The sequence below is a fragment of the Eublepharis macularius genome, chromosome 14 (assembly GCF_028583425.1).
Source record: "Eublepharis macularius isolate TG4126 chromosome 14, MPM_Emac_v1.0, whole genome shotgun sequence".
NCBI classification, from domain to species: domain Eukaryota; kingdom Metazoa; phylum Chordata; class Lepidosauria; order Squamata; family Eublepharidae; genus Eublepharis; species Eublepharis macularius.
The window spans coordinates 19349673-19369709 of NC_072803.1; the positions used below are offsets into that span (position 1 = coordinate 19349673).

General features: G+C 42.3%; 1 protein-coding gene across 1 annotated transcript; it reads right to left on the reverse strand.

Moving 5' to 3' along the window:
- Positions 1–2032: 2032 nt before the first annotated feature.
- SIAE (sialic acid acetylesterase) lies at positions 2033–20007 on the reverse strand. The gene is made up of 11 exons (XM_054997865.1): positions 19921–20007; positions 17655–17823; positions 15836–15997; positions 13106–13281; positions 11732–11870; positions 9331–9514; positions 7181–7290; positions 6960–7093; positions 5519–5673; positions 4819–5014; positions 2033–3132 (listed from the first exon to the last, which is right to left on the reverse strand). Exons 2-11 carry the CDS (start codon positions 17701–17703, stop codon positions 2896–2898), a joined length of 1542 nt encoding a protein of 513 aa, XP_054853840.1. The 5' UTR covers positions 17704–17823; positions 19921–20007; the 3' UTR covers positions 2033–2895.
- Positions 20008–20037: the final 30 nt, after the last annotated feature.

The following is a 20037-nucleotide window of genomic DNA, read 5'->3' on the forward strand; positions in this document are numbered from 1 at the left end:
CTTTTTATGGTGCCTTTGAGAGACAGCGATTCGTCCTCCCCGAGAGCCCAAGGCTTGAACCATTTCTCCAAGCTCACGGGGGGGTCTTTGAAAATGTCTTCCTGAGTTTGGGGTGGGGGAGTTGCTTTTATTCAGAAAACACAGAATTTTGGAGAGAAACTGAAATATATGAAATACTTTATCAAATCTAAGCTGCTTTAGTGATACAAAATTATTGATTTTCTAGCCTATAGAAGTGTATTATTTTACACATTTTAAATTTAGAAAATATACACACTGAACACAATTTCACATATATCTATTACTGAAGAGCATGAACGTTGCAAACCACGGTGCCTTATGCTATATATATTTGTTTCTGACATTTGAGAAGCAAGGAAAAATAGAAACCAGAAAGCATTTTAGGAAACAAAACATGGTTTATTTATTTGGTCTTAGAAACAATCTTCATGCTAGAAACAGATTTGGATATTGAGTTAATATTAAAACTACTGACTTCTTCAGCAGTGCGTTATTACACTCATACTATATTATTAATTGCAGGGAAATGAGTCACTTTTAGACAAGAAGCATATTTTCAAGGATAGGTTATCTGCGTATACCATACACTCTAAACCATTCTGAGAAAGCACTTTAGCATTTATTTGGAATGAGTGACATGTTGTATGGCAATTTTTTTCAAGCGTTACCCCCCAAATTCAGTTTTTCAGTTGGAAAAAAATCAAATATCTCTTTTCTGGGCCTTCGCATCTCTGTGTTGAAGCTATTCATGATTCGTTTCATGACTAAAGTATTCAAATATAAGACTTTCTTCACTTAATATAGGTCTTAAAGTCACTGAGGAAAGCTTTTTCTTAAAGGCTAAGTCTGATTTCAGGAGCAGACTGCAGAAGGTAAATCACACTTTCTTCCACATCATCCTTAAACTGTGGCTCTGCTCCTGAAAAGCCACTTAACACCTTACTCATCTTGCCTCCTGTGCATTCACTACCATCCAGTGAATTCAGCAACAGGAGCAAACTGTTTCTCCTTTCTGCTCTGATTAGCATGACAGGAACAATCACAGCTGAGTGCAAAAGGCTGGCTTGTTGCTTCTCTAAAACTGACGTGCAATCGTTTCCACTTGGCTGATGGAGACAGGTTAACTGGAGTCCAGGAGAAACTGTCACTGTTCTCAGCTTCAGCTCAGGATTTTGGTAGCAAATGCTTTAAATTAATGGGATTGTCTTTACAAAGCAGACAACAGAGTGACATGAACTAGGCTTTTAATACAGAACATAGTCTAAATATAACTGAGTTGTTCTGGGCATTTAATTGAGGCTTGAAGAGGTGGCAGGTAGCTGCATCGACTGAAAGCAGAATCCAAAATTAAACATTGCATAATACCTTTTATTAAGGCCAACCAAAATGACACAAAACAGTCTTGGTTGGATTCAGGCTGAATTTTCCAACAACAGAATTTGTCTGCCTTACCCTTCAGACTGCAGTTACTGATCATGAAGTGCTGCTACTGGAGGAGCAGGGGGTGAATAGAAGACATGACAAATGGCATTGGGGGATATGCCACAGGAAGGGAGGATTGGTGGAAACTGCCAATCTAGTGTGGATCCAACCCATTCACACTTTTCTGTGTCATTTTGGTCAATAAAAAGTATTATGTGAATTTTGTGGATTGGTATTCAGACACAAAACTCTCTATTTGACTTTAGACCAGTTTGTCAGCATAACATTGCCTCAGAGTTGTCACGAAGATATAACAGAAGAGCGATGTATCATATATTTTGCCTGGAGCTCCGTGGTGGAAGGACAGGATAGAAGTGTGCTTTTTTCAATAAGCAAGGGGTATTTCTTGTTTTAAGAGGTTCAGTCTGTTGCAATCCCCTATCCATTATCTATGTATTTGGACTGAAAACTACAACTGAAAACACAAAAATCTAAAGAACCCAAACTGTCAAATAATGTTACATTTTGCTCTCTTTGAAACTTTATTCTACCTTTATTTTTAAGAAAACACAAAGCACCTTACAGTACAAAAGAAAAACAGATTCTTTATTTTTAGCTGTTCTGTTAAAATAGCAATAATAAAAACAGTTCATAAAACAGCAGCCAATATGATTTAAAATAATCAGTAAAAATCACAGGAGCAGTACTAATGGATTAAACATGTCAGGAGATAAAATCATCATATGTCCTCCCAACAAATGTGTCTTGATCAAATTCCAGAAGGTCAAAAGCAAAGAAGGTGAACATAAAGGCAAGAGTTCCACAGCCTGAGGTCAGACTGGATTAAGGCCTTACTCTACAAGCTCACCAAGGGCATGCCATGCAAGTACTAGCAGATCTTTATTAACTTGGCATGCTTTAAGACCTGGTTAAAATTAGGTTTACTTCTTTCACAGGTGAACAGAGAGATTTTTAATAAGTTAGTCTTCTTTCAGCATGATGTTGTAGCTGCACACAGCTAACAGCAGGCAGGAGATAAGGCAGACAGTCAGATCCAGGTACTGTGATGACCCAATAATGGAAGTGTCCAAATTCTGCTATTTCTGGTATGCCATTTGTGAGTCTGGTGCGTGGGTGTGTGTGATGAGCTGGTACAAGTCATGCCTGATCACCAGTGTCGTTTCTCTAAAGGGTTCATTATGATGGATTATGTTGACTGGCACCAGGTGATACAGGAAATATAGCAAGTGCCACCTATCCGTCCCTACAGGTAAGGGAGCGAGCACGAACCCAGCAGCATGATTTTTTTTCATCATCAGCCTGAAAATGTACTAATTAAAGAAAAACAGCCCGTAGGGTATAGGGATCCTGCATAGATCAGTCGGCCTTCTTTTTATCGTGATGGATGGGAACAAAATAAGAACTTGTTAGCCTAGTACCACTTACTAGCATTCATGACACAACCCAAACAGGGCTATTGTGAGAAAATGAAATGAATGGAGGGGCAGGCAGTGAATGGATGTTGTAAAGGGGACACTGTTTGTATTCACAAGGCCACTCAGTCCATGCATAGCGCAGGCCAGTTACTGTTTGGGGGCAAACAAGGTTGTGTAGAGTCACTGTGCGGAAGGAGGCAGTTCTGATAGGTATTGGTTTCCACTTACACAGTGCTAGGTCAGAGCAACATACCTGCCAAAGAGATACAGAACACTCATTCAGACTTGCCTACTATCTGGAAGCATGGAAAATTAGTGTCACAGAACAGGCAAGTCATTAGCTTAGCATCTTCTCAATTTCTGATAGGTGCCTGACACCATACTATAGGCCATGTTTATTAGGAAGAGGTCTGCAAATGAACCTCTGTGCATTTTGATTTTTATTGAAAAGCTAGTGTTGGAAGCTCAATAGCAACCGCGAGGGAAGGTTTTGTTCTGGTATTTATGCATCTTTGTGATCACACGTCAGCATATTTTAGGCAGGTATAGTCGTATCTCATCAGCCCCAGTTAATACTTGGATGGCAGACCACCAAGGAAGGCTGGGGTTCCTCTGGAGAGAAAGGCAATGGCAAACCACTTCTACTCCTCATTTGACTTGAAATCACCTATCTGAGTTCTCCATAAGTCAGTTGCAACTTGATGACGGGCACATACACAATTTCTACTCTGACTGGCAACAGCTCTCCAGAGTTTCAGGCAGAGGTCTTTCACATCATCTACTGGCTGATACTTTTAACTGATACTGTCAGGGCTCTCCAAGACCTCAGGCAGGGAAAGTTCCAAGGGTTACGAGCCTAGGGGGTGATCTTGGATGCCTCCCTGAAAATGGAGGCACAGGTCACAGCGGTTGTCAGGTCCTCTTTTTTTCATCTGCGGCAGACCAGGCAACTTGTCCGTCACCTGTCAACCCATGACTTAACTACAGTGATCCAAGCAACAGTCATCTCTAGGCTAGATTACTGTAACTTGCTCTACGCGGGGCTGCCCTTGAGCCTGACCTGGAGATTACAGCTGGTACAAAATGCAGCGGTGCGTGTTATTACGAGAGTGCCAAATAGGGTGCATATAACACCATTCTTACACGAGCTGCATCAGTTGCCAGTGGAGTACCGGATCACATTCAAGGTTCTGGTGTTGACCTATAAGGCCCTATGTGGACTGGGACCAGTGTATCTACGGGACCATCTCTCCCCATATATTCCCCAGAGGACACTCTGATCAGGGGACAAACAGCCGTTGGTGGTCCCTGGCCTCAAGGAGGCCCGCCTAGCCTCGACTAGAGCCAGGGCCTTTTCGGTCCTGGTTTCCACCTGGTGGAACGCTCTGTCTGCTGAAATCAGGGCCTGGCAGGACCTACTATCTTTTTGCCGGGCCTGCAAGACAGAGTTGTTCCGCCAGGCATATGGCTGAGGCTGGGCCTCTGCCGGCCTGGAAAAAAGGGATGTATAAATCTTAACCCTCCCTGTGAAGGCTGTCCACCATCCTGTTTTAAATGTGTTGTTTTTAATGAACGTGAATTTTTAATTGTAGTTTTAATATGTTGTTATCCGCCCTGAGCCCGCTTGCGGGGAGGGCGGAATACAAATTTGAAACAAATAAATAACTCTTTTCTCAATATCTTTTATTAGAGAAGCTATAGACTGAAGTTAGAACCTTTATGGACACTAAGCTTGTGCTCTCAGCAACCCTGTGAGATTTGCCAAATCTTTGTAACGCAGCAGGGATCAGAACCTGGCCCTGCAGATACCCACATTGCTGGACTACAAACCTTTATCACCTTTAAAGAAATACGGCTGCCAGAGCATCCTCCCTTGGGAACTGTAGAATGGTTAAGACTGCTGCTGCAATCAGCTCACTGTTTCTCCACCAACTCTTACCTCAAATATCTTGCTGTCCATATGATGAAGCTGGATATTCTGGTTGTAGGTAACATTCAGAAGCTTAAGGGCTACATCCACTTGCACTTGCTGAGGGAATGGGCCTTGGAAGGTCAAGTTGTCCTTTCCGTAAGCCACTGCCAGAGCACCAAGGTGCAATCTATAGGCCACACTCTGTTTATCGCGGGGATGGATACTGTAAGCAAAGGAAATCATATATTTTGGTACTGATTTGAAACACACAGTTTTCAGCCCTCATGGTTGTAAAGAAAAGACAGACAAGATAAACATAAAAAAATTATATAGGTGGTATCTGTTGGAGGCTTCAAAGCAACTAGAACTTACTACTCATGTTACCCGGCTTCTTTCTATTAGCAGTCACAATGCAACCTCCAGACTTGGATTACACCTGTCTCTCCTCCCTTTTCCATTCCATTATTCCCTAATAAAGTGGCCAATGGATAGGGGTGAGGCAAGAAACTGCCCTCAGGCCTTTTCCATTTAGAAGGGCTTTCCCCCCTTCAGATGGTCCCCAATTTTTCTTTACATTTTTCCATGCATGTACAATGAGCAACATACATTGTCATCAGATTTCCTCTCTCTCATAACCATTCCATATGGAACAGTCTGTGGCCGCTCTGGACTTTTCATAGCTGCTTGGGAGGGTCCAGACAAGATAAAGCAAAGGAATCTTCCTTACCTCCCATAGGGAGAAGAAGCATCACAGAGATCTAGGGCGACAGCCATAAAAGTATTTGGCATTTTCTTATTAGGGACATAACCGTAGTCTGCTGTTTGATGCCATCGAATACGTGGAAAGCTGTCATCAACACCTACTCGGTGATATGTAGATACCTGCAACACAGGGAGAGCCGGTAGAGATGACGGGCACTCCTAGATGAAAACTACCTGCAACTGTGGATTGTCTACCCCTTTAGGCTGTAATCCCATTATTCATCCTCGTGCCTCCTGCTACCATGACAAGATCACTCAAGTTTCCCAACAGGAATGTATAGGCCACGCCCCCCATCCATTTTGAGGTTACAGCTGTGACACTGGAGGCAGGAATCGTGCTGGGGTGTTGATGCTGAGAAAGTGTCACAACTGTTCTTCCTCCAATACATACTGAAATCTGGTCCAGAATGTAAAGAGGGTATGGCCTTCCCAAAGACCTAGCAAATGGGTCCCAGAGTATGGCTGGCAGGCACACAATGCAGCATTCCCACTGAAAGTAGTGGGCATGAAAAGAGCAAGATTCAAGTCCAGTAGCACTTTAAATACCTGTGAGATTTTCCAGGGTATAAAGTTTAGAGATTCAAGCTGACTCTCAAAAGTGTATAGCCTAGAAAATCTTGTTGGTCTTTAAGGTGCTACTGGACTCGAACACTACTCTTCTTCTGCAGACCAGCATAGCTACCCGCCTGAATCTGAGTGGGCATGAGTCTCACTTGGACAGGAAACTTCCTGGGAATTCTTATATTAGTGGGAGATATAAATACAATAAATGAACTGTAAATGTAGTCTTTCTGGGTAAAAATCTCCCCTTTTACATCATTTCCCTGTCCCTCTATAGTTAAGGAAAGGTATTAGCTTCATAAAGCTGCAAATATATATTAGGAAGCTGCCATTATGGATGGAACTACATTTCACAGGACTCAAGGCTGCCAGTGCAAGTGGCATTCACATGTTAAATCCAACTAGCCCCACGTCATACTTGCAGCAGCAAATAATATGGGTTAGGTAAGGTTAATAATAGTAATAGTAATGATAATGATAATAATATGGGTTAGGGGGGCACAAAAGTGAAGATATCAATACACAGGTTAAGTGGTTCTATACTATATTGGGAGGATATACATGGTGATACCTTTTTTGGTTACTATTTGTCCTGTATGGGGAGTGACATGTAGCTCTTGCTCCTCATTCTGCTAAACACCCTCAGGCATAAGACAACTCTGGCTTTGTTGTAAGCAAGTGCCCCGCAGAGGTTAAAGATGCAGGAAATCAGTGGGGATACAGAAAGAGTCTGAAGCCCGTTGCTTTTGTTTTTTAAAAATGCTGTATCCTTTCATCCATTCCCTCATGTCTGCCATGCCAAAGAGGCACCCCAGTGCTTGCACCATCATGCCCTTGCCCATTACCTGGACAAAGCCAAAGGGAAAGGACTGCTCCGTTTGCCCAACCGACCCGTCATGGAAAGCTTTCCGCCAATCTTCAATGAGCGCTGGGAATGTACAGTTGTACAGATCAGTGTCCATTAAAGTGTTTGCTTCACCTGGGATAAACACAGAGGATGAGACAAACCAAACGCGATAGTGATGCAGTAGTGTCCCTGCTCTGTCCTCCTGCCAGTTTTACATACCTTGATACCAAATAACACCTTGGAGGGTCATGTTGAGAAGAGGGTGGATCATTGCATTCCAGAGCACAGAGAACGCTTTAGGGCCAGAATTAGGATAGGAGACAGGGACTCTACAATGTAGGAGACAAACCCATTAGACGGGGGATTTATTGTACTGCTGCACATAGATACTGCTCAATCAGTGATGGCTGTGGGCCTCTCTAGAACTAGAGCTCAGAAGTCACAAAGGATTATATTAATGTTTGCTGTACAGAAGAGGGGGGGTCAGTCTTGGACCAGCAAGTGCAAAAAGCAAATTTACACATCATAAGCTACTTTACTGCCTTCAGATGCCATTCTGGTATTCTGACCTAGCAAAGCATTTAGTTGCTGTTATATAAGACTTTACCAGCTATGCTGAAATCTGACCCGCATTTAATTTTCTCACTGTCTGAGATACACACCTCTGAGAGACGCTTTGGTAAGAGAGAAGACAGATCATATTTATAGAGCAGCGGGAGTGATCTGAAATCATTCTCACCATATTCAATTAAAAATACCAATCAGGGATAAGCTCTGAAAAACTGGTTCTACATGTCTGCAGCCCAGTTTAACGAAAATTGGTTGTGCAGGCTATCACTTAACAATTGCCCGTGACACCACCAATGCATCTCCTCCTTCCAATCCCCAGACCAGTTTTCCACTGTTCTTACAAAGGTTTTTTTAAGGTGGGGGGATTGTAAGGTGAAAGATGGACCTACGAACAATATACATGCCAATAAATATGCATTTACCATTTGAAAGTTTAAAAGGAGAATATTTCACCTAATGCACAAAGGGCGAGGGAAGCACGAGGACTAATCCAGCATCTGGCTGCTGGAATGCATTCCTGTAATGTGATACAAACCCGCCACTGCAATCTGGAAGTGAAGAGCTAGTGCCAGTGTCAAAGGTCAACATGCTGAGTATTTGCCAGTCCCTACACCCTCACATAAGAACTGGTCCACTACTGACCAAAAATACTTGATGCACCTACTTCCACTAGGAAGAGAAGACTGACCCTAAGTGCCCAATTTTTGTTGACGGCATGACTCTTTTGGCCTTGGTAGCCGTGCCAGCACTGCACAAATGGGGCTTATAGAAGGAATTACTTTCCACTCTTCCTTCACACACTTATGAAGGGATGCAGTGTTCCTCATGGGAAAGGCATTGGATAGCATCTTTTGCAGGATCACAAACTCTGTGAGGAGCCCACTTTGACTGATCTTAAAAACTGAACTGTCTCCAAGAATGAATGGGCAGGCTGTGTTGATCTCCTAACCTTTAATAACTGCATTGGAAAATAACTTGGAATATAATGCATCTTCATACATCTCCGCCATACTACAATGCCACAGGAAAAGTGATGAGGTTCAGGAGCAGAGATAACATGAGATTTCAGTCCACACCTCTCCTTGTACTGCTCTACGCTGAAGTGGGGAAGTTTGCCCGTCTTCAAAGAAGTGCAGTTTGAACCTCACTCAGACAAGCTTGTACTACATCTACACTAATTCTCAAATCTTTTCATCATAGTGCAAATCAGCTATGTGTTAAATCAATAATCAACCAAGAACACTCGGCAGATGTCTGTCTATGATTCACTTATTTGCTACTGCAAAAGAGCATGCTATTGTGCTTAATAAACTGGTTTGATTTGTAAATCTAACTAGAAGTGTGATGACACCACTGGAATCCTGCAGCACTGAAAACTACTCAGAAGACTGGAATACAGTGTAACATTCAAGTCTTTATACATGTGTCTGCTAGCTAAGGAGACACTTCATGCATTGGATGAAGTGGACACAAAAGTTTCTACCACAATAAACCCGTTAGTCTTAAGGTGCTACATGACCCATTTTTGTTTCTGCTACAAGAGACTTGCATAGAATTTTAAACTAGATGCAGGTCGGGCAAGTTCTTATCCTGGTTCTAACGCAGCATTGAGGTTACAGATTTCTTACTGATTATTGTAAACCGTGTGGCAGCTTGTATGATGTAATCACAGGAACAAAGAACAACAGAGACCAGTCAGCATGCAGAACTCAGCAAAAATGGAAAGGCATCCAGTTTATCAAGGAACAAGTTACACATATAGGAAAGGAGCAAGATCTGTTGTCATTAGCTCTTCTTACCTTCTATGGTCCTCCGAGAGCCCACAGCTGCGCAGTGCCTTCTGCGAGGACCAGGCCTCAATTGGTGTCCCTCCCCAGGAGGACTCGACCAGTCCTATGGGGTACTGCAGCATCTCATACAAATAGCGTCCAAACAGCCAGCATACAGCAGAGAAGTAACTGAAGTCTCCATGGCCCAAGTTTTCTTTTCAGATATATTTTTTAAAAGTTTCGAAAGCAATATGAATGTATGATATACACAACTGGCTTCTTCTGCCACACTTTTAACTAACAGCCACAGTACAGCTGTGTGAATTATTGGGGGCTATCTTGACCTACAATCTTTTAACATCCTGACCAGGGATGATTCCAAATTTTGCAGGCTTGCTACTGTAAAACCCTGTCTTGTCTTCACTCCTCCCTTGTGCAAGATGAACCTGTGAGTCTTTGTCATGCCATTTTCTGTCTACTAGCGCTAAATTTTGTTATAAACCTCTGCGACTTAGCATCATTTTGCACACAGAAACAGTGTAAAAATGATATAAAATGGCATTAAAAGGAACAAATGAATCAGTGACATTAGCAATGAAAATGGGCAGAACAAACAGGCTCACAATGGCAACATAAAAAAAACAAGAACAAAGTACCTCTGTAATCCTGACACACTTAAATACCATAGACTAACCCACCTTCCGTTTTCCCTTGGGAAAATTGGGAGAACTCAGTTTTTATTCTGTCTTCCCTAATCTGCCTCTTTGAATATGCTTGCTTCCATTGTTAAATGAGATAATTTGCTAACCCACACATTTAGCAAGAGCAATATGAAGTCCAATTAAATATTTTATTCTAGTACACAGAGGTTGCAGTGTTGCAGTCACACATGGCTGGATATTGCACTACTGTTGTCCTACACAGCAATTATTTACAATCAGATCGTCTTATCCACAGAAAAACATCCAGTCACAGATTACTGTTATAGCACAATATTAATGTAATATCCACAATGTGTGGATGCAGCCGGAGGTAAGGAGAAGGGATTCAAAAATCTGAAAATTGAGGTTTCTATGAAATAGTAGCTTAAAGGAACAGCATATCTTTCCAGGCAAATAAAACATGAGTCCAGTGGTTCCTTACAGACTAAAAAAAAATTGGTTCCAGCATCAGCTCTCATAAATCAGAGCTCATTTAATTGGAGGGATGAAACGTACATTTATGAGGCATATAGTGGTCACTTACAGGTTGTAGCTCAAACCAATCTAACTTCATCAGAGACCTACAACCAACCCTGGATCTCTCTCACACACATACCTTTCCTTGCTTACAGATAGCCCCCCAACAACCTAAAATAACGTCTCATCTACAACAATGGATCACTTATACCATTCCGATTTAGAGCAGGAAACAATTTTATCAGTCAGGTGACAGTATCAGGGCCCTCCTTTGGGACAGATCTTATATAGGTTAGATGGAAATCTCTTGGGGTCTGGTAGAGTAATCCTACGTAGAGTAATTCTAATCTAAACTTGCTGAGATCAGTCAGTTTAGACGGGAGTAACTCTCCATAGGATTGCACTGTGGAATACACGATGACATCTGGGTCAGTACCAGACAAGGTAATTAGCAGAGCACAAAAGCAAGAAGAATAGGTGCAGTACATTCCTATATGTCAAGAAGGAAACTCAAACAACTTTTTTGGGTGCTGGACACTTTGAGGATGTGTTGACGTACATGCCGTGACCATAAGAGGCAGGCCAGGCTCCATGGAATCAGAAAGACCTTTAAATCAAGGGGAGCAATTGGGCCAACAACGTTCCTAAGGTAAAACTTTGTTCTCTCAAAAGGCGCCTTATATTTATGTGCTTAAACAGATACACACACACAAGAAAAGCAAGAGCCCTAGAATGTACAAGGGCTTTTTCATAGTTTGTAATCTCACAGTATCATGTAAACAGCATCTTGATTCAGCATTATGAACGGGTCAGAAAAGGAGGACTTTTGGTTCCATCCTATGCAGAGTTACACCCTTCTAAGTCCATAGACGTGTACGATTTTAGAAGGTTGCGACATGGCTTACGATGGTGTTGATAATGCTTTTCTATCTTAAGAAGCAATGCACATATGCATTCCTGCCCCAACACCAAAACACCATTGCAGAAACCAATGGTGTGGTTACTTTGTATTTTTACTTTGTATAAACAGACAAGAGGTGAGGTTAACTAAAATTCCTAAGCAAAATCAGAAAAAGAACATCAGTTATGAGAGCAATACATGCTCTCGTAATAGCAATCAGTCTCTCGCTAGACCATAAAACCTACAGGACTTCGGAACGCTACACCACCAACTTCACCAAAAAGACTTTTTAAAAGACATTGCTTTTACAAACTTCTGCAGACTATCTGCTAGAAGTTTGGTGCACCCTTACCAGCTGTCGGCACAGACCACTGCAAATCAATACCGGGAAGATCCAGAAGTTCCTCTTCGGACTGAGCAAGAGAGGCTGCGAACACTCGCACATATGGAAAACGTGAAGCCTCTGCAAGCTCCTTGCTGGCATTGAATATCTAGGAAATGGGACAAATTCCATTGGAACCATAATTTTAAAAAGTTAAAGACAAACTATATCTTCCTGGGTGTTAAGTCTTGAACAACGATTACACAGGGAGAACCAAACAGTTGCACTAGGAGTCAAACTAAAAGTGACGTCTTACACAGGTTGGACACTAGTCGGCTTCCCTCAAGTTTTGATGGGAAATGTAGGCATCCTGGTCTTGCAGCTGTAATGGAGAGCCAAGCTGTAAAACCAGGGCGCCTACATTTCCCATCAAAACTTGAGGGAAGCCGACTAGTGTCCAACCTGTGTAAGACATCACTTGTAGTTTGACTCTTAGACAATGAAATAAACGGCCAAGTTTTCTTCTTCGTTCCTAGCAAGGAAATGTAACAGTCTGTGTGGGCCAAGTAAAACAGAAACCCAGTGGCACCAACTACACGGCTGTCCATCTGGAATTATCTTTGTGGACTGTGGGATTTAGGAGGCACTCTTCCCCCAGCTTTTTGAGCCTAAACACTCTGCAATATACTTTTGCAGCTGCTTATTTCTGTCGATCTATTTAAACCCAGACTTAAGATGAGGGCTGCCAAGCAATACACGTAGAAACAGTTATTTTCTTGTTTTTCTAATTTTAGGTATGGGATGATTCCCCTGCTCCAGAAGGATTTCTTGTAGCATTATGTCTAGTATGAGAAATGTTTTTTGTTGGCCCAGTAAATGTGCCTGAGAGACTAAGGTACACAGTGCAAATTATAGACTGGGGTTTACAGACCCACTCTGTTACAACTAGGCAGGCATAGCTTTGGCAGTTTAGTATAAAAAGGAGAGACAGCTACCAAAAGTAAAAACTTTTGATTTTGGGCCATCATATTCAGAGAAAAATATACAAAAATATTCAGGCAATGTCTGCTGAAACTTCAGACACTAGAAGAATTCACAGGAGATACCCAATACAACCTTAGGGTATTGTCGGTCATTAAGTATGTGTCATCATCTACCCCATATGCTGACGAACATTTGACACAATGGGCTTCAGCCTTTGAAAACTTACGTTGGAATAAAAACTTGTTAATCTTTAAAGGTGATGTAAGACTCCTCTTACTTTTCGCTGCAACAGATTTTATGTGCAAAAATTCTCACACACCAGCTACATATATTGCGCTTCAATAACACGGCAGTCGAAAAAGTGTTCTCTTTAGAAAATTGCCCAGTGCCTCCATTGCATTCTGTGGAAATGAGGCTCACCTGAGAAACCGTCATCTCCATGTTACTTTGCCCACTGCAAAGCCAGACATCTCCAAAATAGACATCCTGCAGCGTAATGTTGGTCACTTCTTCTTTATAGAACTGATATACTTCTATGGAATAAGGACCGCCCTGGGCCATGGGACTCAAGACTGCTTTCCAGATCCGAAGGACTTCTGCAAAAGTTTGAAAACAAAGTCTCAGCCTTCTTATCAGTCAAAAATGGTATTTTAAAATGGCGTGTCTCGCTGATGTGCAATCATGTAATTTTGAATTGATTTCAAGAATGTGATGGCCTCTAGCTAATAAACTTAGTTGTTGTTGTCAGTTAAAAATGGTTCCTAAAAGACATTTAGCTGTTAGAAGCAAATGGAGAGACAGTAAAGCCTTCTCCACTGGCCCGTGTAGGAACAGTAACCACTTGCTTCTTCCCCTCCCACAGCACTCTCCATTACTGGCACTTCAACCTTCCAGGAGTCTGTCGTAATGTCAGGGTCAGATTTTCACTTCCAATATTGTGTCTGTTGTGCATGAGGGGAAACTATCATATCCTTAAGACCTTATTTTGCTTCCTCTCTTCCCCCCCCCCCTCCACCCAACACGGTTGACCATGTTCAGGTGAGATATATATTCAGATGAATTTTGTTTCCAGGGGCATCTCTCCCTCCCTTTATGGGTTCCACAAATCCACTATACCTTTATAGTGGATTTTATTTTTATATTTCTACTTCATTTAGATCCCACCTATATCACCAATAGGTACTCAAAGCAGCTTACATCATTCTCCTCTTCTGCCCTCCGTTTCATCCTCATAACAATTCAGTGAAGTAGGTTAGGCTGAAAGTGTATGACTGGCCCAAGGTCACCCAGTGAGTTTCAATGGCAGAGTGGGGATTTGAACCTGGGTCTTCTAGACCCTAGTCCAACACTCTTAATCACCACATCCCAATGGCGCTTCCTTCTAGCAGGGGGTGCCCATCAAGAATAGGGATGGCAAAACCAACAGTTCCCCTGCTCTATACACACACACGCATACACTTATAAGGCTTTAAGACCAGTTTCCCAGAAATGAAAGTGGGATCAGCATACACACTAGGTAAAGGTAGTCCCCTGTGCAAGCACCGAGTCATTACTGACCCGTGGAGGGGACGTCACATCATGACGTTTTCTTGGCAGATTTTTTACAGGGTGGTTTGCCATTGCCTTCCCCAGTCATCTACACTTTACCCCAGGAAACTGGGTACTCATTTTATTGACCTTGGAAGGATGGAAAGATGAGTCAACCTTGAACTGGCTATCTGAACCCGGCTTCCACCAGGATCGAACTCCGGTTGTGAGCAGAGCTTGGGCTGCAGTACTGCAGCTTACCACTCTGCACCACGGGGCTCCTGTTTTAGCATACACACTGACATGTGATCATTCCTCTTTCAAATGGCCTCCACTTCTCTGAAAAGAAACCCCAAATCTATTGTTCATTGACAGGTGAAATCTCCAAATTTGATTCACAGGACCTCCAGAATGGGAGAAAGGCAGGCTAGAAAGTTTTTGTCTGAAACTCATGAATATGAAATTTGAAGCACTGGAGGCTACAGCTTGATCTCCATATACCTATTTAGAAAATATATATGCTGCCTCTCCAGATAACCTGCTCAAGGCTGCTGTAGGAGCATAAAGAATGAGCTGCTGTAGCACAGTGGTTAAGTGGTTTGGCTGCGAATCAGCACTGTACTGGTTCGAATCCCACTACTGCCATAAACTCAGTAGGTGGCCTTAGGTAAGCCACCCCTCTCAGCCCCAGCTCCCCAGCTGCATTGTGGGGATAATAATAACACTAACTTGTTCACCACTCTGGGTGGAGCACTAATCTATCTAGAAGAGTGGTATATACTTGCAGCTATTATTATTAAGGAAGCTCATAAAACAGCATAAAAATAATTAAAATGAGCAAACTATTAAAAACCCATCTGGAGCATTAAAAAGCCTTTGTAAGAGTTATTGTTATGGTGATTGTTTTTCCACCTACAGCCAGTTACCTAGATTAAAAAATTTCTTGATTCTCTCAGTCAATTGATCTCATTTCCATTATGCACTAGTGGTAAAGAGAGCTTCCCGTCATTTTCTGGGAATATTACAGGGAAGTATTCAGAGAGTGTAAAAATTCTTAGCATCCTAAAATGATCTGTGTAAAACTGTTCACAGGCTAAAAGCATACTGTAAAAACCAATTTAAAGATCAAGCCCTTTAGTTAAAGGTTAGATAAAAAGGAATGATCTTGGCTATAAAAGAACAGGGAAGGCATCAGGTGAGCCTCAAAGACGACGCTGGCACTGACAAAGCCCTGTCTCAGGTCATTATCTGCCTCATCTCTGCCGGGTTGGGAGAGCAGAGTTTCTGAGGATGTCAATTACTGGGCTGCACCGGAGGGGAGAAAGACTTTCCACAGGTCTGGCCCCAAGCCATTTTGATAGAGTACCACTAAGCAAGGACTACTGTACCTTTTCCCAAGGATGCTCTATCTATACAGTTTAACATAACAAGAAACCAGAAGTTTGTTGCTACATCCCTTCTTTATGAGAACCTTCTTGAATGGAAATCTGTATTGTGTATTTTTGATAAATAGACACCCACAGAGGTAGGCAGCAAAGACAGAGGAAGCCACAAGTGAGCTGTGCCATTCTGGGAAGAGGAGTTAGGTGGAGAACATGTTCATATCATTTGAAGATTTATTACCGTCAGCCTGTACCGTTTGTTTCATAACAGTATGTTCACCCTGGTAAACCTTCACCGTTAAGTTTGCGCCAGGATCTCCATAGCCCCATAAAACTGCACAAGCCGGGCCCTTCTGCAATACCATGTGGTCAGCAAAATAGGAGGCAAAGCGAAGTTCGGCACCTGGAGCACACAAAATGCCATGACATTCTTGTTAATAGCTGTGGTCTCCTTTGAACGCTCCTGCAGTATATCAGCTGCAGTGAAGCCAACCCAACATTAAACTTTTCTCACTGCAAAAATATATGCCAGTTTCTAAGAGGTTACCAAGGAAATGTGACACTGAGAAAAAGAACACATATTTGGGTACTTCATTTTGGCTCTTGCTTATTTTTTTTTAAATATCTCAAGAAAACCAAACACATTCCTGCTTCTACTGCAATAGAAACACAAGCACACATGTGCACACACACATACATATACATATATATCAAAGGAAAAGGCAACTAAACAATCAGGACCTAACACAAAAAGATGATTCTATATATTTTATAATGAATGATTGAAATGTGTTGACAGTTGCATGTAAATATTGGCAATCTCACAAAAATTTGTCAAGTATCAAAAAATAAATGTTTTCCCTCACTTGTTTACAAACCCTAGCAAATATTTATAATTTGATTTAGGTGAACATTAACAGTCACCCTTCTGTCTCCAAGGTTTCAGATATTCACAAAAATTAATCTGGGATTGTCAGCATTCGTATGTGAATAGTAACATTCATCACAATTTGAAAATCCACTGTAAGGATCTATTGCTGACTGAACATTCCTTTGTAGCTTGATAGTCAAGAATGGTCAGCTGATGTATCAATGAGAGCTATTATGATTCGAACTCCTGGTAGCTCCCTCGTTCAAGGATCCATCAGAGCTTGAAGAAGGTGTCATCCCTGCAGCTCAAGGAAGAGGACAGGTATATGATGGACAGGAGTCAGAAACATGGAAGAGATGGAGAGAGACTCAGGTGAGAACTGGCTGCAGATATTTGTTATTTGCGGGTGTGGCAATATTGGAAATTCCATCTATAATGTTTCCATACAACTGGGCCTTTATTCCCAGTGGGGGATATGGACTTGTATTTCTTGAATAGCATCCCACTAGACACATGGCAAACCACTCTTCAATGCACTCACACACAAAAAGGAGGAAACAATACATTTCAATATTTTAATAAAATCCCAAACAGGATGGATAAGTCTCTCTACTAATGGCAGCAGTTCTTTTAACATTTAATAACCATCTCTCCCTTTTGTTTAAAGTCAGCTCCCATACATTTCCAGCCAGCTGAACAACTAAGCTTATATTACAAGCGTCAAAAGAAAAAGGGAAAGAGGGCAGAAATGCTCCTTTACAAAAGAAAAGGGGGGGGGGGAACCAGCTGCTGGAAGCAAGGCAGATATTTTGCAGAGCCAAAGAAAAGAGGAAGCAAAACTTACAGGAAAGAAATAAATTAAATGTGTTCTAATTATTAAAGTTACAAGGCTGTAACTCTCAAAGATCAATGAAAACGTTTTGTTATTTTCAGATACACGGAGAATGGTCCTCAAAACCAGTCCACCAGAAAATTGCATTCCAATTTATTTTTTGTACACTGCCACCCCCAGAATAACAAGTACTTTCCCATTAGGGGAGATTCAAGTGGCATGTACAGGAAAGTAAACATGGACTGCAGGTTGCTAAGCATTCCAGGAAGTAAGCAATTCTGGAAGGTTTCCAGGTAACACTTTCTCTACACATATGTACCTTAACCAATTACTTGTGCAACAGCATCCCCCACTCACCTGCCATTAAAGCCCACATGAGAACAAACAACAGACAAGCCACCATCATCTCTCTGAGAAAAGGGAGGTCCAAGTACAGGAAGTAAAATAAGATGGCTCTGGAAACCTAAACATCCGGCATCTTAAAGAGACAAGGTTCCTTATGACCTTACATGGGACCAGTCCAAACCTGGAGGAAAGATGTGGTTAAAAAATGCTTATGCAAACAGTGTATGACAAAATGTATTTTAAAGGAATGGTCTCAACCTGCAAGGTATTTTGTTGTCATGCAACTTGTGCCCAAAGTTCTTATTTTCTAAGGCACTGTCTCTCTTAAACCACTGTGCCTCTTTGGGTAATTGGTAATTTTGGGTAATTTTTTAGGGTAATTGGTAATTTTTTAGGGTTAGTTAGCTGATAGACTTGTCATAATAAGTCTGCAACCCTATGCATACTTACCTAGGAGTAAGCACAATGAGATAAAGTGGAACTTGTTTCTGAGTAAACATGCATAGGATAACACTGTAAATTGGGAAAATAAAACAGGAGACTAGTGGCTTCTGAAAGAATAACATTTATTCTGGTGTAAGCTTTTGTGAGTCAGAGTTCACTTTATTAGAAGGACGAGGTCTTTATCCATTAGGCAGATGCAAATACAGTATACTAAAAACTGCAAATATCCAAATGGTATTTGGTGTTTGCTACAACAGGTTAGTTTGAAGAGATCTAAGCAAAAGAGTAAGCAATAAAGAATAAATTGGGTCTCACTTCCCTTTCAGGATCTTTAGAAACGAAAACTTTGGAGCTTCCATGAACACATCTCATGTCTAGGGCATACCCAAGTAAATACATAGATGTCAATACAAAGACAACAGGTAGGGCACAGCTTGCCTTTGCACACACAGCAGCTACTGAGACGTATTTTGAACTATTGATATGAAATGGTTAGAGTCAGACAAGGATCCAGAAGATCCCAGATGAGTTCCCCTCACTACTGTGGTAGTTCACTGGGTAAACTTGGGCCAGTCACTCTCTCCCTCCCTCTCTCAGCCTAACCTACCTGTCAGTGTGGTTGTTGTATGAATAAAAAGGAGGGGAGAATGATGTACAACTCTTTAGATCCCCATAAGAGAGAAAAGTGGGGTACAAGTATCTAAATAAATGCTAAGGTATAACTCCCCCCCCATATGATGTAGCTCCAAACAGAAAACACCCTCTCAGTTTTTAAATTGACAGAAGACACCAGGCAGCCTTCAGTAGGTAGTAGGCTGGCTCATACAACAATCCTTAGTATTATTTACTTCAACTCTACAGTTGCCAATCTCCAGGTGGGGCCTGGAGATCTCCTGGAGTTACAACTGATCTCCTGAAAAATCAGTTCCCCTTAAGAAAATTACTTTTGTGGAGAGTAGATTCTATGGCATTATTCCCTGCAGAGGCCCCTCCTGTCCCCAAATTCCTCTCCCCTCGGGTTCCACTCCACCAAAAAAAAGCCAGTTATTTCCCAGCTAGGGTTGGCAATCGCAGATCAGGAAACTTCTGAATACTTAGGGGTGGAGCCTGGGGAGGGCAAGGTTGGAGGAGTAATCTCAGTGTGGTATAATGCCATAAAGTCCACCCTCCAAAGTAGCCATTTTCTCCAGAAAGAATTGATGTCAGTCACCTGGACATCAGTTGTAATTCTAGGAGCTGTCCAGTCCCCACCTGGAGGTTGGCAATTATATTCTCAACCCAGACTTGGCAACTCTTTTTACGTCCTACCTTCCCCCCAGCGTTATTTCCATCATTCTCCCCTACTCCATTTTATCCCAACAACCCTGTGAGGTACGTAAGGCTGAGGGGGTGACTGCCCCAAGGTCACCCAGCATGCTTCCATGGCAGAATATTTATTTTACCTTTATTTATACCGTGCCTTTCTCTCCAGCGGATCCCCAAACTGGCTCAAATCCTCCCCCCCCCCCCAACCTGTGAGGCGGGTTAGGTTGACAGCGTGCGACTGACCCAAGGTCACCCAATAGGCTTCCAGAGAGGAGATTCGAACCTGGGTCTCCCAAATCCTTGTCGCACACTATAACCACTATACAAAGCCTTAAATACCTGCCCGGGGCCAGTATATAACTACTGGGACGTTGGCCTGAGGCCTAGTCCGTGAAGTCACCCCTGCCCTTTATTACAGGCCAACCCAAGGCAGCCGTTTCCTCGCGGGTTCCCCGTCAGAGGCCGAAGACGCTTAAGGCGTCAAGGCTCCTTAGTTGCACTTCCTCAACACCCCCTCCCGAAGGCGAACCTGAGGTAATTAATCACGGCCGGGTAGCGCCAAGTAGACGGGCGGGGCCTTCAGCCAGTAGAGGGCGGCGAAAAGCACACGTGGGCGGGGCTTCAATTGACCGGAAGAATTCCAGGA

What these genes read in the sequence shown, in the direction of transcription:
- SIAE (XM_054997865.1), bottom strand. Translation starts at nt 17,703, where the DNA reads ATGATGGTGGCTTGTCTGTTGTTTGTTCTCATGTGGGCTTTAATGGCA. An exon ending in GCTTCTTCTCCCTATGGGAG is followed by an intron (nt 5,015 to 5,518) that starts GTAAGGAAGATT and finishes CTTTGCTTACAG; the next exon opens with TATCCATCCCCGCGATAAAC. An exon ending in TGGACAGCAAGATATTTGAG is followed by an intron (nt 3,133 to 4,818) that starts GTAAGAGTTGGT and finishes TCTCTTTGGCAG; the next exon opens with GTATGTTGCTCTGACCTAGC.